The 25,607-nt window shown below is 48.3% G+C and overlaps 2 protein-coding genes across 4 annotated transcripts; both read left to right on the top strand.

Annotated features, from left to right (window-relative positions):
* Nucleotides 1–9,176: 9,176 nt before the first annotated feature.
* LOC127672643 (small integral membrane protein 10-like protein 2A) lies at nt 9,177–21,952 on the top strand. 3 transcript variants are annotated; one of them, XM_052167947.1, is made up of 2 exons: nt 9,177–9,607; nt 11,498–11,615. In XM_052167947.1, the coding sequence occupies exons 1-2, from the start codon at nt 9,422–9,424 to the stop codon at nt 11,543–11,545; spliced, it is 234 nt and encodes a 77-aa protein (XP_052023907.1). In that variant the 5' UTR covers nt 9,177–9,421; the 3' UTR covers nt 11,546–11,615. The 3 variants fall into 3 exon arrangements, with proteins under 3 accessions (XP_052023907.1, XP_052023909.1, XP_052023908.1); XM_052167949.1 differs by lacking the exon at nt 11,498–11,615 and adding an exon at nt 18,557–18,761 and having other exon boundaries at nt 9,179–9,607; XM_052167948.1 differs by lacking the exon at nt 11,498–11,615 and adding an exon at nt 21,854–21,952 and having other exon boundaries at nt 9,182–9,607.
* Fam220a (family with sequence similarity 220 member A) lies at nt 21,931–23,587 on the top strand. Its single transcript, XM_052167946.1, has one exon. The coding sequence runs from the start codon at nt 21,931–21,933 to the stop codon at nt 22,702–22,704; it is 774 nt and encodes a 257-aa protein (XP_052023906.1). The 3' UTR covers nt 22,705–23,587.
* The last annotated feature ends 2,020 nt before the right edge of the window (nt 23,588–25,607 follow it).

The raw sequence follows: 25,607 nt of genomic DNA, 5'->3' as shown, positions 1-25,607 counted from the left end.
CAGCCAGGGCTATACAGAGAAACCCTGTCTTAAAAACCCATAGACAGACAGGTAATAAAAATAGAAACAAGTAAAAACAAAAATAAAAACAAAAAAGTTTGTGGGCACACTTCTTGGGTTCCCACAGGAGGGCCCCTGCTGTGCAGCCTGCTGTAACATCACAACACTAGCTCTCCACAGTCCAAAGTTAGACACTACAGAAGAGAGAGAGAGAGAGAGAGAGAGAGAGCAAGCCTGGGGCTACTGCTGCTGCTAGCGATTGCTGGATTGGAGAGATCCTGATGACAGAGAGCAGACTGGCTTCAAGTAACTCGATGATCAGCAGAAAGTAGTCTTTCTTTCCTACCTAGTGTTGGATGTTTGGAAGGCTGGTAGATAATAGAACATAATGAAGGTAGCCCCCAAAATAATGCCAACAGGCAAGTTATAAATTGATATAAATTGATCTCTAACTAAAACGTCCCCCCCAATAATGTAGGTCTATTCGAAGTCCCAGTCAGGGACTGCCTCAGCCCCGACTGGGTGGGTGGCGCCAGTTTGGTGGACTTCTGCCTGGGCCTAGCCTGCTCCCAGACTTACCTCCGCTCCTCAGGGAGAAGGTTGCTAGTGAGGATCATACAGATGTCATGAAAGATAAGGTCGAAAGATTGGGTCATATATTGGAATTCTTTAATAAAGGTAGAGGAATTGGTAATATAGGACCCTAGTCTTTTTTTTTTCTGAGAGAATGGGCTTCATAGGGAAGGGGACACAGTACCCTGACAAAGCCATCCACCCTGGTGACTTCCCACAAAGGGGAACTGTAGGCAGCTTCAAGGGGGAGGCAGAAATAGTGGGGAGTGTCAGTCAGGACTAAGGAAGCTGAGGATTGCAGCTCCAAGGAGGCAGGTGATGGGGTTAATGGAAAGGGCCAGCTATAGCCGTAAATGTGGCGAGGGTAAATACCAATGCATATTACCACTGCTGCTTTTGCTATTGCTGGTTTGCCAATTGGACATACTCTGACGACTGCCCCCAAAGAACCCAGAGGGGTGCTAGATGCTCAGTGGTCATAGCAGGGGAATTCTGGGAGAAGAAGCAGAGCATGAGGAGTTGTTTACCAGTCTCAGGATATTGTATCCTGAGTATACTGTATACTTGTATATTGTAGGAGGGCATTTGTCAGGCAGGCCAAGAAAGTGTTTATAGCGATTAAAGGGGAAATTTACAGAACTACTGCTAGAGAGCAGGACGCTGAGTGGTTATTGAGCCGGAAGCTGAGTATTGTGGGTGGGCTGGAGATGGGGGCTAGGGTCTTGGTGTGGCTCAGATCCAAATGGGGCACAGGCCCCAGGAGGGCCTATCCAAATCAGGGACCCAGTTATAGGGCGTTTCCGGAGCAAGGGTATCTTGGCAATTGGGAGCCAGGGAATGACATCAAAGTCACACCACACAACAAACCTCACACAAGGTATTCATTGGGGTGGAGAGACAGAATGGCAGCTGCCTCTGAGAACTGAGACAGCAGAGGGTTGCGAGGTAGGGAGGACTTTTTGGCTACTTGCTGCTAATGATGATTTGTCTGATGCTCGCCTGCCTCTGCATCCCAAGTGCTAGGATTACAGGTGTGTGCCACCATGCCCGTTGAGGGGTGTGATTTTTGCCAGCTTATACCTACCAACCTTCCAACCCTTATTCTGCCCTAGTCCTGTCCAACCTCCAACACTAGGTAGGAGAGAAGGTTAGAGGGGAAAGTGGGCTGTGGACCTCTTTAGACTACTTCCTGGTAATTAGGGATATCGAGTTCCTTGGAGCAGTCATCACGGTATCTCCAACCAGTAAGCAAGCACACAACACAAGAACCAGCAGCAGGGAGGAGCAGCTGCCACCACAGCCCCGTAGGACTCTGGCTTTATATGCACTCTCAGGAGTCCCCAGACGCTGAACATAAACTATCTGCAGCTGGCAAAAATCACGCCCCTCCTGGAGCATGAGACAAATCATAGCGGCTGAAGCAGCCCCACCTGGGATCAGAACAATCACATAACATAACAGGATTTTTTTTTTTAAGAAAGCCAAATCCTCACAATACAGAAGCATTGTTTGACCATTAACACTGAGTCACAGGAACGGGGATTTCCACGTCTCAGGAGCTTCGAGGTCAAACCAGGGGCAGGGTGTTCTTTCCTTGGCCCTGGTCTCCTGCTTGGGGTCAAGTCAAGGACAGGATATTCTTTTTCTTTGCTCTTTTCCTCTACCTGTGTCTCATGTGAGCATTAGTACTCAATGTCAGAAGAGGGCATCTGACCGTGTCAAGCTGGAGTTACCTGGTTGTGAGTCACCTGATGAGGTGACAAGAACCAAATCCTAGCCATCTTTAAGAACTCGACAAGCTCTCCTAAGTGGCTAGTCACCTCTCCACCCTCACTTGTTTTTTGTTGCTGAGACAGGGTCTATGTAAGTATACAATTCAGACAAGACTTATACCCCTGGACTCAGGTCTTCTTGCCACCTTAGCCTCCCAAGTCAGTCCTACGACTTGTCCACATCCAGAGTCTCTTCCTTTCTAAAAGTACCAGTAAGTAAAATACGATACTCTCAATTTTGCAGATTTCTTCATTGTAATAACTTTATTGGTTTAGCTCAGCATTGCCTAATGTTTTTTTTCCCCTGGGAAGATGTGAACAGTTATCTGTTCATCTCAGACGATCACAGACAACAGACCGAAGGAATGAGTCTCCCTGTTCACTCTAGCTTAGTCAATCAGTGGGTTTATTGAGTTACTTACAGGAATGTAGGTGACTTACAATAACTTGGGTGACTCAAAGGCTGCTATGTCATCTTACAGTTCACCCAGCACAGGTCATGACTCAGGAGAGCACATCCCTGAAGCTCACTGAACAACTTATTAGGGAGCTTAAATCCCTTGGGGAGTCTTCTCTACCCAGCAATTATTGACTGCTTACACAATTTTGGAGAGAAGCCTTGTGAATCCTATAACTTTCTACCTTCCTGAGCCTTGTTAAGTTGTATAAATTCTCTGATCCTTTCATGTTATATGAGACTCTCTCCTCCAGGAAGGAATGCTTCAATTCAGAGGAAGTCACAATGCTAAAGCTAGCCTGGAACTCCAGGCAATCCTTCTGCCTCAGCCGCCCAAATCCTGCAGTTACAGGAGTGAACCACCATATCCAGCTTTACAAAAAGTTGTTGACCCACCTCTTGGTTCATGTGGGCCCATTCTCTCCTCCTGCACCATGCACTTCAGGTTAACTAAGCATGGAAAAAAACACTTTCCTAGTACAGGATGGCTCAGCAGTTAAGAATGCTTACTGCTCTAGCAGAGGACCTTGGTGCAGTTCCCAGCACCCATATGGTGACTTACAACTGTTTGTAACTACAGCTCCAGGAGATCTACGTGAAGGCTAAAGAAACTTGGTTTTATGCCAGGTACCCATGTTGGTACACACTAGCTGTTTGTCTCTGATTCCAGTCCTGGAAGATAAGTTCCCAGTAACCCTAAGGTAGGGACCTCACCACCCCCCCCCCCCACACACACATGTATAGCCGTGACTATGTACTTGTTATGATATGGCTATCTGCTTTTTTGGCTTTATGCAGCTTGCTTATACAGATAACTAAAGGGTTTCTTTTTTTGAGGGGGTCACTTGGCAGATCAGACTAGTTTTTGCTTGATTGCAGATATCGAAGGTCTTGTGGTTTTCCCCTTTAAAAATCTTTCACCTCGCTGGGCAGTGGTGGCACACACCCTTAATCCCAGCACTAGGGAGGCAGAGGCAGAGGCAGGAGGATTTCTGAGTTTGAGGCCAGCCTGGTCTACAGAGTGAGTTCCAGGACAGCCAGGACTATACAGAGAAACACTGTCTCGAAATAACAAAAACGCCAGGCGGTAGTGGCTCATGCCTGTAATCCCAGCACTCTGGGAGGCAGAGGCAGGCAGATTTCTGAGTTCGAGGCCAGCCTGGTCTACAGAGTGAGTTCCAGGACAGCCAGGGCTATACAGAGAAACCCTGTCTCGAAAAAACCAAATACAAAAAAAAAACAAAAAAACAAAACAAAACAAAAACAAAAAAAAAAACAACAAAAAAAAACACCAACCAAACAACAACAACAACAAAAAGAAATAACAAAAACAAAACAAAACTTTCATCCCACTTCTCAAGGAAATCTCAAATTAATTTGGCTCAGACTGCCTGCTAACAACAAATCAAAAAAATCTTTACTTATAATCGGATGGAGTCCACAATATTTCCCAGGGGTCACAAACTCCATAACCTCTGACACCCTTTTCTAAACTCCAAAAAGACCAGGTATGAGCATCGTGCCATATGTGGGCGGACCACTCAGACACATAAACACAATTTTTAATAAAAATTAAAATCTTTCTATACATAAGGATTTGGTTCAGTGGGTAAAAATGCTTGTCATGCTAGCACAAGGACCTGAAGCAGGAGGCCAAGCACCCAAGTGAAAGCTGGCTGAAACCTTAGTTTGTTTAAGGCACGGGGTAAGAAGACAGGGGCAAGCAACGTGTTTGAGGCCAGCATGGTTATGGAGTGAGTTCCAGACCAGCTAGGACTACAGAGTGAGGCCCTGTTTAAAAAAGAAAAAAGCTAGGGCCTGGAGAGATGGCTCAGGGGTTAAGAGCACTGTCTGTTCTTTCAGAGGTCCTGAGTTCAATTCCTCACAACCATCTGTAATGGGATCTGATGCCCTCTTCTGGTGTGTCTGGAGGTAACTACGGTGTCTCATACACATAAAACAAATAAATACTTAAAACAAAAGGAAAAAGAAAAAGAAAAAGCTAGGTATGTCACAGACATGTGTAAGGCCAGTATCTGGTGACAGAACATGGAAAGATTCTTGAAGCCCATTGGTCAGAAAGTCCAGCCAATCAGTGAGCTCAGTGAGAGACTCTGTGTCAAAAGCTAAGGTGGCAGGCCACGGAGGAAGTCATCAGACACCAGACTCTGGCCTCCATGCAGAGACAGGCAGATCCCCTCCCCAAGGCACACATATAACACACACACAACAAAAGGTAATAAAAGATAGTTTCATACAGGTATAAAACATAAGAAAAATAAGCAAATAGGTTTTTGTTTTGTTTTCAGTATTTGAGATAGAGATGGAATCCACTGCCTCACTAAGCTGTCAAGGAAAATTACGTTAGTTTTAATTCCTTAATGTGTGTGTGTGTGTGGTGTGTGTGTGTATGTATGTATGTATATGTGTGTGTTTGTATGTGTGTATATGTGTATGTGTGTTTTTGTGTTTATGTGTGTGTATAAGTGTGTGTGTGTGTGTGTGTGCGCACGCGCATGCATACACACATGCTTGCACATGGTGGGCATGTGGCAGCCAGAGGATTCAGTTCTCTTTTTCTACCATGTGGATCCTGGGCAGTGCACTGGGCTTGTCTGCAAGTACTGTCCCAGGGAGAGTAATTTCATAAAGGACTAAACATTAACCATTATGATTCCTAAATCCGATGGACTTACAAAGGACTCAAGGGTTCCGATGTAAACACAGATACTGTTTCTGGTGCCTTTGTGTGCTTGGGGCTTGGCTCAGTGCTGCCAACCTGAGCTCATTCATTTCCCACAAAGCCCTGGAGGCGGGACAGGGTGGTGTGGGGTAAGCAGCGCATCCTCTTTTTCTGGAAACGGGTCATGATAGCATGAAGAAGGTGCTGCCAACTGAACCTGGGTTCTCTGGGCCGGCTCTCTTCAGAGGCACAGCCCCGAGAGCATCAAGGAACGTAAGTAAAATGTGTGTGTGTGTGTGTGTGTGTTGTGTGGGATTCTTGCTGATCAGTTATTAATGAAACTTCCCTCCTAGCCCTTTCTTTCTTTCTTTCTTTCTTTCTTTCTTTCTTTCTTTTTTAAGATTTATTTATTATATGTAGTACACTTGTAGCTGTCTTCGGATACACCAGAAGAGGGCATCAGATCTCATTATGGATGGTTATGAGCCACCATATGGTTGCTGGGATTTGAACTCAGGACCTTTAGAAGAGCAGTCAGTGCTCTTAACCACTGAGCCATCTCTCCAGCCCCTTCCTAGCCCTTTCTTGTAACACTTTGTGCCTGTTAAAAAAAAAAAAAGCATTTTTCACATTGATATTTATAATTCTCTCTCTCTCTCTCCTCTCCTCTCCTCTCCTCTCCTCCCCAACCTCTTCCCAAGGTCTCATTCTCCAGAGCAAGCTAGCTACCTAGACTAGCAGTACCAGTACTAGCAGAGCCCAGGTGTCACTGAAGATGCTGCTTCAAAGAATTCACTGGAAGATGCATTGAGGAAGACTCTTTATATCAACCTTGGGCTGCCAATGGGCCCTAAATCCTGAGAACTGCCCACCCACCCACTCACCCACACATACACAGAAAACGGAGAACACAATGTAAAATAAGATCCTCTCTCAAGCAAATCGAGAAATAAAAATGTCCTCCTCTGTTCCAGAATACTAGAATTATTAAAAGTCTGTATATTTTACCTCAGGGGCTTTAATTAGCACCATAATCATTCTGGTTTGTTTGTCTTTCGAGGCAGGGTCTTGCTGTGTAGATACGGGTATTCTGGAACCTGCTATGTGGACCAGGCTGCTCTTGAACTCATAGAGATCTCCCGGCCCTTGCTTCCTGAGTGCTGGGATTGGGGGGTGTGCTACCCTGCCTGGAAGCATCACATTTATTAGAGTCTATGTGACTGAGGGCTGGAGAGAGGGTCCTGCGCTAAGAGCACTGGCTGCTCTACCAAGCCGGAAATCTGGCTTGGATTCCCAGAACCCTCTTGGAAGCTCAGAGTCTGTAACTCCAGTTCCAGAGAATCTCACGCCCTCTTCTGGCCTCGACAGGTACCAGGCACACATGTGGTACACAGACATACATCCAAGCAAAATGATACATGCAGGCAAAACAGTCATATGCATAAAATAACAACTTAATAAGAATTTAAAGTATATGTAATTGAACATTAAACAAGAATGGCTGGCAGTGTAAGCAATTCACATAAGAACGCTGGACATTAGCCCACAAATGCTGTTTTTCTTTCTTTTGGAAATTATGGTAAATATATATAATAAAAAATTTACCACTCCAACCATTTAAAAATACTTTGTTGTATTTTATTTCTGTGTGTATATGCATGTATGTGCATGTGGATGCCCACGGAGGCCAGAAGTAGGCATCAGATTCCATGGAGCTGGAGTTTTAGGTGTTTGTGAGCTGATCTCTGGTCCTTCGATAGAGCACTCACTATACCACTGAGCCATCTCTCTAGGCCCCACTATAGCCATTTTAAAAAAAATGCCTTTAATCCCAGCACTTGGGAGGCAGAGGCAGGTGGATCTCTAAATTCAAGGCCAGCCTGGTCTACAGAGTGAGTTCCAGGACAGCCAGGGCTATACAGAGAAACCCTGTCTCAAAAACCAAAAAAAAAAAAAAAAAAAAAAAAAAAAAAAAATTAAAGTCACATTTTATTTTGTTTATGTGTGTGTGTGTGTGTGTGTGTTTATACATGCATGCAACACAGTAGGCTGGAGGAGGTCGGAAGATGTATTAGTTTGATTTCTACTAAACACTATTACCAAAAGTAATGTGGGGCGGAAAGGATTTATTTGCGTCACGCAGCCAGAAAGCAATCTATCCCTGAGGGAAGCCGAGGCAGGCAACATGGGCACAACAGAAACTGGCGGCGGGCACTACATTTGAAATTACAAAAGAAACACTACTTCCTGGCTTGCCTTCCGTGACATGCTCACCTCTTTTTGTTTTCTTTTTTTCTTTTAGAGACAGGGTTTCTTTGTGTAGCTTTGGTTGTTCTGGAAATCAGTCTATGGACTGGGCTGACCTCGCTCACAGAGATCGTCTTGCCTCTGTCTACCGAGGACTAGGGTTAAAAGCATGCACCACCAGCACCAGCACGACCAGCACCACCAGCACCAGAACCACCACCAGGTTTACCTTGTTTTCTTACACCTGTGTGTAGGAGCCTGGGGTTGCTGCGTTGCGTCCTGGCGCCCTCTAATGGCGTGGCCGCGCGAGCTTGTTCTTCCAGCACTCAGGAGGCTGCAGCTGAGTTGGTATCTCCTCCTTAATAGCTTGGACCCTCTTACATCCATCACCGAACAAGAAAATGCCTACAGGTCAACCTGATGGAGGCATTTTTTCAATCGAGGTTCCCTCTTCCCGGATAACTCTAGGAGTTAGATGACTCTAGCCGTGGTTCTCAAACTTCCTAACGCTGGGACTCCCTCAATACAGTTCTTCAACCATAAAATTATTTCATAACTATTTTATAACTAATGTTGCTACTTTTACGAATCGTAAATATCTGATAAACAGATGGTCTTAGGCTAAGCACTGTGAAAGGGTCATTTGACATCCAAAGAGGTCGCGACCCACTCACTGGTTGAGAACCGCTAGTCTAACTTGTGTCAAGTTAACAAAAATAAATAAGCAACATAGAGGACAACACCCTGGAGTCAATGGTGTTCTTCTGTCACGAGGGTTCCAGGAATTGAACTCAGGTCCTTAGGAGTAATCTCACTAACCATTTTTAAGAAAATGTGGTACAGCTGGTCGGTGGTGGCACACGCCTTTAATCCCAGCACTTGGGAGGCAGAGGCAGGCAGATTTCTGAGTTCGAGACCAGCCTGGTCTACAGAGTGAGTTCCAGGACAGCCATGGTTACACAGAGAAACCCTGTCTCGAAAAAAACAAAACAAAACAAAAAGTGGTACAAAGCACCTGTGGTCATAACCATGCATCATCTCTTTCTGTTGTATTTTAAAGATTAATTTTTATATGGATGTGGATGTGAGTGCAAATCAGTGCAGATGCCCACGAAGGTCAGAAGGTATTGGATCTCCTGGAGCCAGTTACAGGTGATTTTGAGCCACCTAGTGTGGGTACGGGAAACTGAACTGAGGGTCCTCTGGAGGAGCAGCCAGCCTTGAGTTTGTAGTTTCCCTGCCTCAGTCTGGAATATTAACAGGTTAGAGCCACCGCGCCACTTTCCCTCTGTTGTTATTCTCAACCTCACCATTAGAGGGCGCTAGACGCAACGCCGCCAACTCTGTTCTCCGACGCACGCGCACTTCACTTGCCAGGAAAGCCGCCTGAGGGGAGGGGTGGGGCGGGGCAGGAGGCGGAGTCTGTCGCCTGCGCAGGCGCGGGACGGCTTTGTGACGTCAGGCCGCGCGGCCCGGCCGGGAATCTAGGTGGTAGCTCGCGGAGGCGCCTCAGGAGAGTGACGCGCAGACTCAGCTCCCCCGCGGCCCGCCCTCCTGCCGGCCTCGCCGCGGTCTCCCTCGCTCCGTGAGATCGCTGAGCGCTGAGCAGCGGCCCGGGGGAGGAGGCCCTGGGCGACGGGGCGCGGAGAGGGAGGGCGGGCGGGCAGTGGGAGCGCCGCGGATCTCTATATGGCGACGGCTCTGTCGGGTCTGGCTGTCCGGCTGTCGCGCTCGGCCGCCGCCCGCTCCTATGGGGTCTTCTGCAAGGGGCTGACCCGCACGCTGCTCATCTTCTTTGACTTGGCTTGGCGGCTGCGCATCAACTTTCCCTACCTCTACATCGTGGCTTCCATGATGCTCAACGTGCGCCTGCAGGTAGGTGAGCCGCGCCCTCGGCATCCCTGCCCACCTGGCTGGGCGGGATGCAGGTGCTTGGGGGCTCGTGCTCTCAGCCTGAGGCTGAGTGGGTACCAAACGTCGCGTAATCTCCCCCCTCCACCCCTCGTAACCCCACTCTGCATAGAGGATGCTTCAGAGGGTAGGTTCCGCATCTCGGGGTGGGGTCCAAGGAAAGATGACAGGAAGGTCCCTTAGGACGCTTTGTCCTTAAAAAAGACAAATTGTTGGCAATCCTGTAGCTGCGAGTTCCTTTGAGTTCCGGATCCCCAAACTTTGTGACGGTTTATTATGTTATCCTTGTACCTTAGGTTGAAAGTTAATGGTGTCTTGACCAGTGTTTCCGATTTATTCTGGCCAGGAGTTAGAAATGGGGATGAGAGAAAGAGGGAAAACAGATTCAGAGGCCTGAAACAATTTAGATGTGGATTAACAGCATGCCCGCAGCAGCATTCTGGAGGCCTCATTTGCTGGAAATGACTGACATTTCTCCATCTCTTGAATTACAAAATGCTTTTTTGTCTAGCGGAGAGGTCTGAGCGTTCTGTCTCAAAATGTAAGAAAGGCTCGATAGCGAACTTCCTTGGATTGTGTTTACACACCTTGGAGTGGCACAGGCTGTGTTGGAAGGAAGGACTCGGCTCCACCCCTGGGAAGCATGTAATCTGACAATCTGACAGTTTTTTGGTTTTTGTGGTTCTGGAAATGAACCCGGTGGGTGCTTTACATTTGCTATAAGCAAGGAATCGCCCCAGCTCCAGACATCCTGTGCATATGTCGTTCCCAGGTGTGCAGAGGAACCAGTTTAGTGTAGTGTACCTAGTTTTTCTGCAGTTGGGTCAAGTCAGAGTAAATGGATTTGGTGTGTGTAAATGGTCCCTGACACAGGTGGTTACAGATCACATGAAATCTGAATCCAATCATGTTGATCAAAATTGGTTAAAAGGAGTTAAGAAAAACCAATTTTGAGGCCCAAATGAAAATCTGCTCTTTTTTTTGGGGGGGGGGGTGGCGTGTTGTGTGTACCAACCTGGTTATGAGGTGTTGCTGGGATCAACCTGGAACTTCCTGAATGCTAGGCAAGCACAAACAGGGCTTGTGGCATCTTAAGTGATACCATGCCACGGGGGCAGAATCGTCAAAGCTTTACAGCAGGTGCCACAAGTGATTACAGAGTGCTGGGTGTGGGAGTCGAGGTGAACCAGAAAACCTGTGTTCCTGCCAGTTACCAACCTGTACAAACACGGCTCTGGTCTTGCCAGATCTAGCAACCTCCTCTGAGAGAAATCAGACATCCTGATTTTTAAACATCAAGTTAGCTCAGAGTTTTCAGAAAGAAAAAGAAATCTTTGGGGAATAAAGCAAAACTGTCTGCAGTCTACGTTTGACCCATCTAACAAAATGACATGAAAGACTACAAGAGCTTACTTACTACAAAATGTTTTATCTTGGGTTGCTGTGTTTTGTAACATTAAAAACAAGCAAACAGACAAAAAACAGGCTAGGGATGTAGCTCAGGAGGTGGGCTGTGTTTACCTGGTGTGCAGAGTCCTGGGTTTAGTCTCCAGTATTGCATAGACTAGTTGTGGTGACCCATGTCTGTAGTCCTAGCATTTGGATGGTGGAGAGAAGAGACTCCCAGGGTCACCTTTGGCTATGTCTTGAGACCATATCTAAATAAACAAAACCCCCAAAATGTATTCATTTCTCTGTGAACCCTTCTCGAGGCCAGGCTATTCCAGTTGTTAGCCTGGAATTTTGTGTCTTATTTGTTTTCCACTGGTCAATTAGAGGGGTGTGTGTGTGTGTGTGTGTAATGTGTATATATATATCATGTGTATGTATGGATATATGTGTGATTATCTGCAGGTGGAAGAGGAGGAGGAGGAGATGGAGATGGAGGAGGAGGAGGAGTAGGAGGCCAGAAGAGGTCTCTGGATCCTCTGGAGCTGGAGTTGCAGGCAGTTGTGAACTGCTTGAGTTCCAGGTCTCTGCACAAGAACAGCAAGCACCCTTAACAGCTGAGCTATCTCTCTGGCTCCCTAGAGAAGTCTTCTGAACAGAGATGTCATGTCCTGGCATCCTTAAATGTGACCACAGCAAGGTCCACTCACCCCTCACCCAGCTTGCACCGTGATGGCTGAGTAGGGCTTTGCCAGGGGCTCCTCCTCTTCACAAAGTTTACATTCACTCATTCTCTTCCTGCTCCTGAGTATGATGAGTGTCTTCCTCGGCAGGGACAGTCTCCCAGGTTAGTTCTTTCAGAGGGAACTCTTGTGACCGGGCACGGGCTTTCTTCACTGCAGGAGTGGCGAAGGCTCACTGTTCTATAAGCAGTAAATGAGCAGATTCCATACCCAGTGTTTTCCTAATTGCGTATGTGTTTGTAGGACCGTGAGATCATCTCTGGAAGGGTGATTCAAATGCACATTTCATAACGGGGTGTGCGTATGCACGTGCACTGTGCCAAAGGAAGGCAAATGCATTAGGAGGAGGGAAACAGATCTATAATAAGAGCGGTGTGAGCCACGAATTAGTGCAGGCCTCATGATATCCAGGGCAGCTGGGTAGGCTCCAGATCAAGGTCTGATTCAGGTGTAGCCTGTTTTTAGAAAATTTGGGGAACCAGACATGGGCTCTCTTAATTCAGGGTCAAGTGGGCCCAGGTAGAGGTAAAGATAGTCTCACTAAGTGCTTTGGGAAAGTTTGTTTGTTTCTCTTTTGAGACAAGGTTGCACTGTACAATCCTGGCTAGCTTGGAACTCTGTAAAATTCCTTACATAGACTAGGCTGACCTTAAATTCACAGAGAACCACTGCCTTTTCCTCAGCACACACTGGAGTTAGACGCAAACCACTGCCTAGCCAGGAAGGGTTTCTGAGACCCCTGTGGGGGTTTTAGGCTTGATCCAGGGCCTGTTCATCCTGGGGGAGCGAGAGAGGGGTTCTGGGTTACAGTGCTCTCCTTGGAATCTTTCTATCTGATGCTTTAAGTTCCCCTGAAGGCTTTAGGAGTCTTCTGCTCATTTGAGAACAATCTCTAACTGAACGTGAGAGTTTAGGTGTTCTGATTTTGGGTAAAGAGAAGTATAATAAGAAGTAGACTAAAGGGGACACTCCTTAGGCTCACAGCCTAGCAGCACTTGCCGTTCTTGCAGAGGACCTGGGTTCCTTCCCTGACGTCCACAAGGAAGCTCATGACTGCAGTAACTTCAGTTCAAGCTCTCTAGACCCCAGGCAGGCTCGCGCACCACAGACCTTAACAAAACATTGTATTTTTAATTTTCATGTATGAATGTATTGTCTGCATATATGTGCACCACACTTGACCCCAGTGCCTGTGGAGGCCAGAAGAATGCATCAGATTCCTTAGAGTTACAGATAGTTGTGCACTGCCATGTGGGTGCTGGGAATCAAATCCTAGTCCTCTCGAAGAGCAGCCAGTGCTCCTCTCTACTGAGTCATCTCTCCAGCCTGCAAATAAATAAGTCTTTAAAAATAAACAAAGCTGTTTGTGGCCAGCGAGGTGGTTAAAGGTGCTTGTCACCAACTTTGGCAACCTGAGTTGGAGCCCCAAGGCCCACACGGTCAAAAGAACCTCTCTTGAGGATTGTGAGTACTGGAGCGACCACATATGTAGAACCTTTCTTGAGGATTGTGAGTACTGGAGCGACCACATATGTATACTCTATACACAGATAACCACGTGTAGCGAAAATGTTTCTAAAAGTATTGTTTGCAGACAAATTGTGCGTGTGTGTGTGTGTGTGTGTGTGTGTGTGTGTAAGTTCTTCTTCACTGAGCTGCCTCCTCGCCAGTCTGTGGTCAGTGTGGACAACATAGTGACAAGACCCCTGTCCCAAGATGAAGGGCCTGGAGGGGGGCTGCTGTTGGGGGAGGCTGGCCACTGTTGGGGGGGGGGCTGGAGCTTAGTGGCCCCCAGCAGCTATAATTCCTGCTCCAGGGAATCTCTCGAGCTCTTTTGGCCTCCGAGGGCACTGTACTGAACATGCCCTCCCCCCACATCCAATTAAAAATAACACAGAATCTTAAAAATTAAAGCCAGGCAATCTGTAATCCCAACACTCAGGAGGCAAAGGCAGACAATCTCTGCAAGTTAAAGGCCAGCCTGGTCGACATCGTGAGTTCTAGACCAGCCAAGGTTACACAGTTTCTCTGTCTCAAAAAAGAAAGAAAAGGAAGAAAGTGCTGCTTTTTTAAAAATTCACTTTACATCCTAATCACAGCCCACTCTGCCCCCAGTCCTACCCCTACAAATTCCTCCCCTATTGCCCTCTTCCTTTCTCCTAGAGAAGGGGAGCCCCCCTTGGGTCCCACCCCACCTTGGGGCATCTAGTCCCAGCAGGTCTAGGCGCATCAGCTCCCACTGAGACCTGCTTTTAAGCAGGCCTCGTCATCTGAGGTTATCAGCACTCCATTTCTTCATATAACACGGGAATTTCACACAGATATAAAAAGCGAGAATCTATACCAATCGCTACAGATAGTAAAAACTATCTGGGTGGGCCGTAGTACCATACACCTATAATCCCAGCACTTGGAAGGTAGGCGCTGGAGGATCTGGAGTTCAAAGCCAGCCTGGACTATATGAGACCTTGCCCCTCCCCAACCAGCAAAAAAGAAAAGCCAGGTGTTGGTGGCATACACCTTTGACTGGTGGATTTCTGAGTTTGAGGCCAGCCTGGTCTACAGAGTGAGTTTCAGAACAGCCAGGGCTACACAGAGAAACCCTGTCTTGAAAAAACCAAAACAAACCAACAAACATAACCAGTATCATGAATGCCTTCTGGACAAGCCACATCTACAACCTTTTACTTATAGAAGTGCCTTGAGAAACATGAATCGAGTGTCTTAGCCCCAGGTTACCCAAAGAGAAGGTCTGCAAAGAACAGAGCAAAGATGCTGTGGACACTGATGGCAATCACCAGACCAAGGGACCTTGTTTCCCTGCAGCTGCCCATGCTCAGCAAGGTGTTGAACAAGGTTTCTCCTCTGGCTGTCCAGGAACTGACTCTGTAGACCAGGCTGGCCTTGAACTCGAAATCTGCCTGCCTCTGCCCCAGATTAAAAGCATGCGCCACCACCCGCCCAGCTGGGGACTGAACCCACTGTCCCACTGAGCTACATCCCTGGTTTCTGACTCTAATCTCCATTTTCTATTATATCTGTGTGTGTGAGCACATGTGCGTGTGTGCATGTGTGGCGGGTCAGAGCACTACCTACGGGAGTGTCTTGTCTCCAACTGTGTGGGTCCTGGGGCTCAGACTCTAGTGATCCGGCAGCAAGCGCATTTCCCCACTGAGCGGTCAGTCTCACATGCCAAGCTGCTCATCTCTTCCCTGAACCCATTTAACTCTCACTTCGTGGGGTTTGTGCCACCTCACCACTTGGACATCTATCTTCCCCTTGTACTTAGTAAGTTTTCACTTTGCCAGGCTTTGTGCTACAGGCCTGGAATCCCATGTAGAGATGCTAAGGGAGGAAATTTTCTAAGGAAGCTTATCCTGCCAACTAGGTGCAGTGGTACAAGCTAATGACTCCAGCACTTAGGGGCCGGAGGCAGGAGGATGGGGAGCTCATGGTCATCTTCAGCCAGAGTGAGTTTGAGGCCAGTCTGGGTCACATGAGACCCCCATCTCAAAAGACGAAAGTATCATAGCAGTTAAGTGTAGGATTCAGGGATGTTAAAACCTTTCCATATCGGGCAGTTGTCACCACCCATTCTCAGAGCTCCATCACATGGAAACATTTCATGTCTTCTAAGGGAAGGGGAGTTGACTGGCATTCTGAATAAGACAGAGACGACCTCATTGATAAGGGGATGCTTGAGCAAAGCTTTGGCAGAGGTGAGGTCTGTGACCACATTGATGTCTGGGCCAGAGAGGAGCGCAGAATGTGGACAGGGCGAGCTGTCACCAGGACCCACCCCTGGAACAGCAGGAAGCTGGAGGCTGGGACAGTGAGCCAGGAAGAAAGCGGCACATGTGTGCAAAGCGCATTGGGACAGCTTCTGTTTTTCTTGGTATTTTGTTATGTGTGTAGATTAGAGGAAAGCTCGTGTAATCAGTTCTCTCGCTCTATAACATTGGACTTGGAGATCAGATTTGGGTTATCAGTCTTGGCCTGGTACCAGGAAAAGCTCCTTGCCTGACTTGGCCCAGCACCTCCATTCTTTTTTATTTTTTAAATGTGTGTATGTGTGTTTGTGTGTTTATGCAAGTGTACCTGGAGGCCAGACAAGGTGTTGGCTCCTCTGGAGTTGGAGTTCCAGGTGTTAGTGACCTACCCAGTGTGGGTGCTGGGAACGGAACTTGGGTCCTTTCGGGAGCAGCAGAGACACCCTCAGCCTCCGAGCCGTCTCTCCAGCCTCTTTCCTGGATTCTGGGCTTGCTTAGTTGTTCTGAGACAGGCTCACCAGGCTGGCTTAGAACTCACTTTGTAGCTTACGCTACTGGGACTCTGCTGGGATTGTAGGCTTGTACCACCACGTCAGGCTCTCTTAACTTGTTTCTGAAAGCGTTCTAGAGATAATTGTGTGTGGTTCGGGCAGATGTTGCAGCGTATGAACCTGGGGCTGTGGAGTGGCTGAGAGCCAACACCAGAGATTGCCCTTTGACCTTGGCACATGCACTCACACGTGTGTCCATCACACGTAACACCTGTCTTAAAGCATGTGGGTCACTCTAGTTAGATTAATGTTACCAGCTAGTTCTCATATATAAGGCGATAGGAACAAGTGAGTTTGGAAGTGCTCACTTTCCTTCTGGGGCTGCCCTGTGTGCCCTGGGCTCCAGGCGCCACCCCGGCCCGCCTGTATCTGGGGAGAGAAGAGCCAGTTTCTTCACCTGATAGTTTTGTAAGATGCAATAAATCGGAGTAAACACGAACTCACTCTGCATGCGAGAAGAACGAATGTGGAGAAGCTGAAGGTGTAGGTCAGCCGTCAGATGTTAGCTTAGCACGGACGCTGAGGTCCTAGGCCATCCCCAACATGGTCAAGAACTGAAGAAAGCGTTTATTCGTAAATTAATTCAGAAATGGATTAATACCCTAAATATAGAAAGATTTCTTACAATTAAAAATAGATAAATAAAATTAAAAAAAAACCCAAAACCCAAGCAGCCCAACGCAGTCATTGGCAAAGTGCTGGAGTAGCGCGTCTCTGAGGAGGTGAGCAGAGGGCCAGTGTGTCCTTGAGAAGATCCTGGGCTGTAGGAAAAAGCACGTCACTCAGGAGCAGTGGGAGGCCGCGGCACACCTGTTGGGATGGCTGTTGTCAGGGCAGGGGTGGGAGGAGAGGTTGCAGAAGCAGATGTTGCTGTGGGTGTGCTCTGGGCGGGAGTCTGGTGCTTCCCCACACAGTTGAACATGGACTTAAACATGGAGGTTTGAAAATGGTTTAAAGTCCGTCACTCCGGCCTTAATAAACAGTTGTCCAAAGACCGCAGCATCGAGCCAGTGGGCAGGTGAGTGGATGAATACGGGCGCTGGGAATGTGGCCTGGCTGGAGGAGACTTTGTCTAGCATGTCCTGAGCCCTAGGCTTCACTAGGACAATATACAACCAAGGCAAGGTGTCCTAGGCCTGGAGTCCCAGTACACACGGGTGGAAACTGGAGGATCCAGAGTTCAAGGTCATCTTCAGCTGGATAGCCATTAGAGGTCAACCTGATTATTTGAAACCCTGTCTCTTGGATGGATGGATGGATGGATGGATGGATGGATGGATGGATGGATGGATAAGGGAGGGAGGAAGGAAGGAAAGAAAGGTAGGTAGGTTGGAAGGTTAAACAGTTTTGGGAAGCCCTGCAAGACACCGCCCCCTCCCCCTTCTAGTGTGAGCATGCTACTTGGACAGCCCCAGTTCTTCCACCAATGTGCTTTTCCACTGCTGGATCCCACTTGGAATCTATTAATAGCTGCCATTTCTCCAGATAATCTCCAGTTGGCTGCTGGACCTTTGGGTTGTTGTCACTGTCTCGCTGAGTAATGTTGCTATGGGCATTTGTGTGTGTGTGTGTGTGTGTGTACATGCGTGCGCATGTGCATGAGTGTGGATGCTTATACAGGTGCACATGGAGACGTCATCTCACTGAACTGGAAGCCTGCTGTGTTAGCTAGGCCAGCTGGCCAGCAGCTACTGGATTTTGCCTCCATCCTGGAGATGCTGGGGTTACAGGTGCTGGCGTGGTCACACCTATTTTTTTTTGGAGTGTATATCTGTTTTAAGTATGGTGGGTTTACACTCAGGTTCAAGTGCTGTTACCCACCCAGCCGTCTTCTTCCCAGCCTGACTTTGTTTATGGAGACGGGGTTTCCCAACCCCACCCTGACTTCATATGCAGGCTGTCCTGGGACTTCGTGTATCTTCACAGAACTGGAGCCCATAATGGTCCTCTTGCCTCGTGCCTTGAGGCACCAGCCAGCCATACCTAGCTGCCTCAGGGCTGCAGAAGACCCTGCCTTACCCCTCCTCTCTAAATGTGGAGGGACCTATGCACAGTTTTTAAAAATTCTGTAAGAGCAAACAGTTTTTTAGCGTCTTGTATTTTGGCTTTGTCTATTGGTCATGCTTATGTTTGTTTACTTCTGAGGGAAGGGTGTTTGAGACAGTTCATTGTGTAGTCCAGGCTAGCCTGTTTGAGACAGATGCTCATTGTGTAATCCAGGCTGGCCTGTTTGAGACAGATGCTCATTGTGTAGTCCAGGCTGGCCTGTTTGAGACAGATGCTCATTGTGTAGTCCAGGCTGGCCTGTTTGAGACACTTGCTCGTTGTGTAGTCCAGGCTGGCCTTGAGCTAGAATCCCCCCTCCTGCATCCTCTCAAGTGCTGGGATTCCAAGTCTGTACTGTGTCCCATGCACAGCCTGAAAATTGTTTTTAAAGATTTATCTTTATTCTTTGTGCAGGTGTGAATGCCCACACATATGTCTGTGCCCCATATTGCATGTCTGGTATCCTCAAAGGCCCCAAGAGCATCAGCTTCCGTAGAACTGGAGTTACAGGTGCTTGTAATGAGCCATGTGGTGCTGAGTTCCAACACCAGTCCTCTGCCAGCGCGGCCAGTGCTCTTACCTGGTGAATCCTCTCTGTACCCCTGACTTTTTTTTTTTTGAGTCAAAGGTTAGTAATCTTTTTTTTTTTTTAATGTTTAGTGTGAGCTGTCACTAAAAATCCCTTCCCAGCCCCAAGGACATGAGGGGTTCACATGTATCCTGGTGCCTACTTCACATGTTGTCACAGTCTTCATATGTAGTCCATGCTGGTCTCTAACTGGAGAGCCTCTTTCCTTGGCCTCTCCTCTCCATACCTGGATTACAGGCATGGAGCCTCTTGCTTGGCGCCTTTCAACTTGGAGTATGGTGTGTGTGGTGGTTGTTGTTGTTGGGGTGTGGAATGTGTGTATGTTGTTGTTGGGGTATGGTATGTATATGTTGCTGCTTGGGTGTGGGGTGTGGGGTGTGTATGTTGTTGGGGTGTGGTGTGTGGTTGTTGTTGGGGTATGGTATGTGGTTGTTGTTGGTATGGTGTGTGGTTGTTGGGTGTGGGGTGTGGTTGGAGTATTGGGTGTATATGTTGTTGCTGCTGGGGTGTAGTGTGTGTATGTTGTTGTTGGGGTATGGTGTGTGCTTGTTGTTGGGGTATGGTGTGTGCTTGTTGTTGAGGTGTGGTGTGTGTATGTTGTTGCTGCTGCTGGGATGTGGTGTGTGTATGCTGTTGTTGCTGGGGTGTGGTGTGTGTATGTTGTTGCTGCTGCTGGGGTGTGGTGTGTGTATGTTGTTGTTGCTGCTGCTGGGGTGTGGTATGTGTATGTTGTTGTTGCTGCTACTGGGGTGTGGTGTGTGTATGTATGTTGTTGTTGTTGTTGTTGTTGCTGTTGCTGCTGCTGCTGTTGATGTTGAACCCATTCAAAGGCTTAGGCAGGTGTGGCATGTACACGAGTGCTTGGGAGGCAGAGGCAGGTAGATTTCCTTGAGTTCGAGGGTAGCCTCGTCTACAGAGTGAATTCTAGGCTGCCAGGGCTACATGGTGAGACCCTGGTCTCAAAAACAGGACAAAACAACCAAGTCAGCTAAGAGCTTTTTAAATACCCGAGTACTCACTCTACCATCGGGCTGTATCTCCTCTCCCTCCATATTTATTTCGAGGGGAGAGTTAAAGACAGGGTCTGGTGTTGCCCTGAGGTGGCGTCAGGCATCCCTGATAGCTGAGGATGACCTTGAACTCCTGATTTTCCTTTCTCTGTTCTCTTCCTGAGCACTGAGCACAGCCCTGCGTGACCAACCATAGGAGGTTCACTGACTTCCGGAGGCAGTGCGTGTGGAGGCCAAAGACGAGCTCCAGGGTCTCCTCTGTGCTCTCCTCGGGCTTCTTAAGACATCTCTCTCACTGGCCTGAGGCGAGGCCGGCTGGCCAGCAAGACCCACAGGTCTCCACCTTCCTGGTGCTGGGAATAAAAGCCACCGCCTCCCCGTGGATTTCGGAACTGGAATCGAGGTCTTCCTAGCCCTTATTTCATCTTAATGTGAACATTCTATCTGTAGGTGTGTGTGCCCACAGAGGCCAGAGGAAGGTACCGGATCCCTGGTGCTGGGAGTTGAACTGGCGGCCCACCGAGGTGCACCTGGCTGCTCAGGGTCCTTTTCTGCTCCTCACTTTACCAAACGTCCCAGCAGCCTCTCTCATTTATCCCGAGACACTCGCCCACACTGGTACAAAAGCTGCCACTGCGCCCAGTGCTTTCCTTCCCTCACTGAGTCCACAGCCTGACACAAGGATGCCCGGCTCCTCAGAGCTGGGCGGAGCTTCCGTTTACTAAATGTGCTCTTGAGCAGATATGTGACCAGCAGACGAGGCGCGGCTGCAGGGCATATGGCTCTGTGAGATCAGGTGTGATGCAGAGACACACGCCTGGTCAGAAGGAACTCGGTGACGTGTTCTCTGTGGTCATGAGTCAGCTTCATTCAGAGGGTGGTGGTGGCGCCTTTCCTCATCCTCCCTAGTAATTTACCGCCAACCCGAGCCTAGTCAGGGCCCACTCACCCCATGCTGCCCCCCTGCAGGCGGGTTGTCTAGAGTGTGCTCACCAGTCAGTCACCGCACCGAGGCCCACTGCCCTACTCACTGCGACTCCTCGCCGTCCCCTAAGGAGCAGCCTTGCTAATTTGCTTTGGAGAGTCCTGGGAGCAGGGTATTTTTGGGTTACAAAGCAGCAGTAGTCTGGACTGTCAGGTGCCTGAGGCCATTAATAGCCAGGCTGGGGAAGGTGAGGAGACAGGCATCCGTCCTGCAGGGCAGCAGCTGCCTAACTGGGTCAGGCCTATTGTCACCTCTCCGGTTGGCTGACCCACCCGGAAAGGCTCCCGATTGCCCTGGGGATCTTGGACAAAGCTGGGAGCCTTTCTCCCACTCCTCGGTTACATTTTGAGCTCTTAGCGTCTTCAGCAGGGGTGAGGGGAGTGGCTGTGGAGGAACTGACTCCGTGTCCTGGGAAATCAGCTCATCACTCACATTCTGCTGGGCAGGGGTGTTTGCCATAAGTTAGCAGTGTTGATTCTTAGCCAGGCAGTGGTGGCGCACGCCTTTAATCCCAGCACTTGAGAGGCAGAGGCAGGCGGATTTCTGAGTTCGAGGCCAGCCTGGTCTACAGAGTGAGTTCCAGGATAGCCAGGGCTACACAGAGAAACCCTGTCTCAAAAAACAAAACAAACAAAAAAACCCCAACCCCAAACAGTGTTGATTCTTTTGTAGTCCTGACATGGGGTTGGGAGCTTTATAAGGTCTGGGTCCAAAGGGACTGATAATTTGTATCTTTATACTTTATTCATATATTTATCTGATTGAGTCAGAGCCTCAATGTAGCACAGGCTGACTCAGACTCTAGGTAGCCAAGGATGGCATTGAACTTATGGTCTCCATTCCTCTGTCTCTGCACTGTACGCCTGTGGTCTGGGATTCAGGGTGACCTATGACAATGGGCAGTGCTTCTCACTCTCTGGTTCCAGTTCAGCTCTGTGGCCCCACTCCACAAGGACCTAGTGATTGGTGATAGTGTATGTATGTATATGTATATGTATGTGTGTGTGTGTGTGTGTGTGTGTGTGAGAGAGAGAGAGAGAGAGAGAGAGAGAGAGAGAGAGAGAGAGAGAGAATGTTTGTTTTAATAACCCTCTGTCACAGAATTCTCATTTGATTATCTTTTCCAGGTTCATATTGAGATCCACTGAAGGCCGTCCTTGACTGATAGGCATCACCCGACTCACTGCATCAGAGGGCGTAAAGCATGAGGGCTGGGAGAGGGACCCTGGGTGTTTGCCTGGCCCGTGTAAAGCAGTCACATGGAGGTGACCTGGACAAACTAGCATGTGGCCTTAAGAAAAGAAGTCAGAAGGGGAACCCCAGCCCATCAGATGTGCCTTTTTGGACAGACCAGCCTATAGCAGATACCCATGGAAAGTCACCGGCCACGGCGGCAGCATCCTCAGAAATGAAGGAAGATCACAGCAAGGCCAGCCGCGTACTTCACAGTGGCTTCAAAGAGCCTCAGTCTCTGAAGGGATCAGTGGGGAGAAGTTCAGCTCCAGCAGCCTCCCTAGGCAAGGCTGCAGCTCGATCCTCTGCTCCTTCAGAAGCTGGGGTGTCCGGTGACATCTGGGATGCACTAGGAAGTGACTGGCCAGGAAGAGCGCTCAGAGCCACACACAGCCGTGGACAGAACCTCAAAGGAGAGTCCTGGGTGTCAGGATGGCCAGGCCATCCAAAACTGAGGGAAATGGGATTCCTCAGAGGCGAACCCCTAAGTGCTGTCCCCAAGGGGCTAGGCCCCGGGTCAGAACTGTCTTACCAATACTCCAGGCTGTGCCAGCTACCGTGTGCTCACACCCATTACGAAGTTCTCCCAGAAGACAAGACGAGATGCGTGTCCCTTGACCGGTTAAATCGTGTGTTTTCAGAGGAAACAGTAGAAGACGAGAAACCACTCTCAAGTACTTCAGATGGTCTGCAGATAGTCGTGGGGTCACTGGCTCAGCAATCTTCCAGATTAGCAAGTCTCTGATGCCATAGTTAAGGTTCAAGCAGAACAATAAAAATAGCAGATTAATTTTAAAGGTTGTCTTAAAGTTTCTTTTGCATTAAGTCTGGCGTACGCTGCAGCCGTTCCTGCTCTGATTCCTGTGATCAGACACACCTCGCCGGTGGATGCAGAGGGATGTTTTCGAAGAGCCCCCTCCCCCGGGGAAGCGATTGATCCCCCAGCATAAGATCAGACAGGAACCATTTAGCACAGAGTTCTAAATCATGGAGACCCATCCTCAAGGGCTAGCGTCCAGATGCTGCCTGCCTCAGCTCACTCGGCCCCCGCTGGAGGTGGAGGTCCACAGGCTATGCCCTCCGCTTCCTGTAGGCCTCGCTTCGGCCATGACGAGTCTTGCCATTTCTGCTTTGGACAGACTCTGTGACCTGCAGCCAGAAGTCCCTGATGTCCCCTTCTCACTTCCCCTCTCCTACCGCCTGAGTTGCAGTTTTTAATGGAGGCACTTTGGAGAAGTTGCAATATTAAATTTAGGATAATTTCAAATTACAGAAGAGTTTGAGGCTTTTCTGCGGACAGAACATAGACGGCAAATGAAGTGTTTTCCTTGACCCCGCCTGGCCCAGGATTTGTCATCTCTTTTATATTAAGATTTTTTCCCCCCTGAAGTAACTCTCCCTTTGTGGTTTGTTGATAACTTTAATAAAGGTCATTTAAAGAGTGAACATTTTAAAGCCTCCCTACCCAAGATAGAGTTAAAAACAGCCATGGGGGCGGGGCGGGGCAGGAACCAGACTGTATATGTCATTTATATTGTGTCTTAAATTACATGCCATGGGCTATTTTAGTGTTTTGGGATGATAATAAAATCTGTTCTTTAGCATAATAAATATGTTTATTTTGTGTGCTTATGTTCTCATCTTTTGTTATGCCGTTGTCATCTTAAGGTCTCTGCATCCTTAGCACGGAGCGAAAGGTTGCTGATGAAGACTAAGAGCTTGAAGGAAAAATTAACACAATAGGTTTGAAGTCTTCCTCCCCCTCCTCCTTCCTCCTCCTCCCTCCGTCTTTCCACTCCCCTCCTTCATCCTCTTACTCATCCCTTCTCCCTCCTCTTCCTCTTCCCTCCTCCCTTTTCCCTCCTCTTTCCTCCCTCCTGCTTCCTCCTCTTTCTCTTCCCTCCTCCCACCTTCCTTCCTCTTCCTCTTCCTCCTCCCTCCTCTTCCCTCCTCCCTCTTTCTCTTCCTCCTCCCTTCTTCCCCCTCTTCCTCCTCCCTCCTCTTTCTCTTCCCTCCTCCTCCCTTCTTGAGCTCTTGTCCCCTTTTCTCTCTCCAGGTCCTGAAATAATAGTGCACTGTGGCAGGTTATTATAGCACACACCCAGCACTCAGGAGACCTGAGGCGTGAATTCCTTGCTAGCCTGTGTTACTGATTCATGAGTTCAAACACAGCCTGGTTTATGAATTGAATGCTAGGCCAACTTGGATTACAAAACAAGTCTGTCCCAGGAAACAAAACAAGGGGCTAGAGACACGGGAACCTGTTTTCTGTGCAGGCTTGACCTGCGTTTGATTCCCGTGTGTGTGTGTGTGTGTGTGTGTGTGTGTGTGTGTTAGTTAGTGTGTTAGTGTGTTAGTGTGTTAGAGTCCTAGAGCCTACTGGCCAGCTGATCTAACCTAATTGATGAACTCCAGCCCAGTGAGAGCCTGTCAGGAACGAGGTGGATGGCTGTGTAAGAGAGTGGCCCCCAAGGCTGATGTGGCCACACACATCTGTGCGTGAGCATCCCCTTAAGAGCCTCTGCATGTGCAGAGCCCCTGTCAAGCTATCATCTCTGGTTCCTTATGGTGGCACACTCTTGTGATCCCAGCACTTGGAAAGCAGAGAAGCAGAATGTTTAGAGATTAGGGCTAGCCTGGGCTACATAATCAGACTACCTCAAAATACCAAGAAAGCTGGGCATGGTGGCTCATACCTATAATCCCAGCATTCAGAAGCAGAACAAAACAAAACCTTGCCTATGACTTCAAAGAAGGCCTTTTATATAAACATTTGAGACAGTACAGAAATACTGTGCTTCAGAACGGGCTGACTGGTGAACACATCATCTTCGCACTCTTGAAGCAAAACGGGTGTTTTTTTGGTTGTTTCATATATGAGTTTGGGGCCAGCCTGAGCTATGTGACAAGGCTGTCTTTTTTTCCCCCCTTAGATGAAGTTTCCATAGAACATGTAGCTTTACCTGGCCTTGGACTTGCTGTATTTCAGCTGGGGCTGACCTTCTACTCAACCTTTACTTCCTGAGGGCCAGGGCTGCAGGCGTGCACCATCACACGGCCTGCGTGCTGGGCAAGGACTCAGGTTGTGGGTTTCTCTGCCACTCCCCATCCCCTACAGCGGCTGCTTTGAAGGACTCAAGTTTTGCAACTGCACCAAGTAGAAAATGGCCTTGTAATGCACATCTGGAAATCGCGATTTCCTTTCTTTAGACCAGTTGGGGTGAATGATGAAGTCTTGAAGCTGTCAGGCAGTTGCACGGCTAGGAAGAGTGAATTAAATGTTCGTGTGTGAACGGGGCTGGTAGGGCTCAGTGGGAAAAGACACTTGCCCGCAGGCCCGCCACCCTGAATCACACCCTGGAAGGTGAGAACCGGTTCCTGCCAGTTGTTCTCTGACCTCCGTGCACAAATAGTACGTGAATAAATAAATACAATGGCTGTGGAGAGAATCCGCAGTGCAATTCTGTTTTGTCGGGTCAGAGCCATCAGCCTATAAATTTGAGTATGTAAGGATTCACACTTTAGTTGTATAATAGATGACTTGTGCCTATATATAAAATCAAGTCACATAATATTCATCTGCAAGTACTTTTAAAAGATCATGTTATAGATTATATTTATATACATAATATATATGCATGAGTGCTC

Source organism: Apodemus sylvaticus, chromosome 22, assembly GCF_947179515.1.
Source record: "Apodemus sylvaticus chromosome 22, mApoSyl1.1, whole genome shotgun sequence".
Taxonomy (NCBI): Eukaryota; Metazoa; Chordata; class Mammalia; order Rodentia; family Muridae; genus Apodemus; species Apodemus sylvaticus.
The sequence above is the reverse complement of the archived record's forward strand: the minus strand, read 5'-3'. Positions and strand labels throughout refer to the sequence as shown.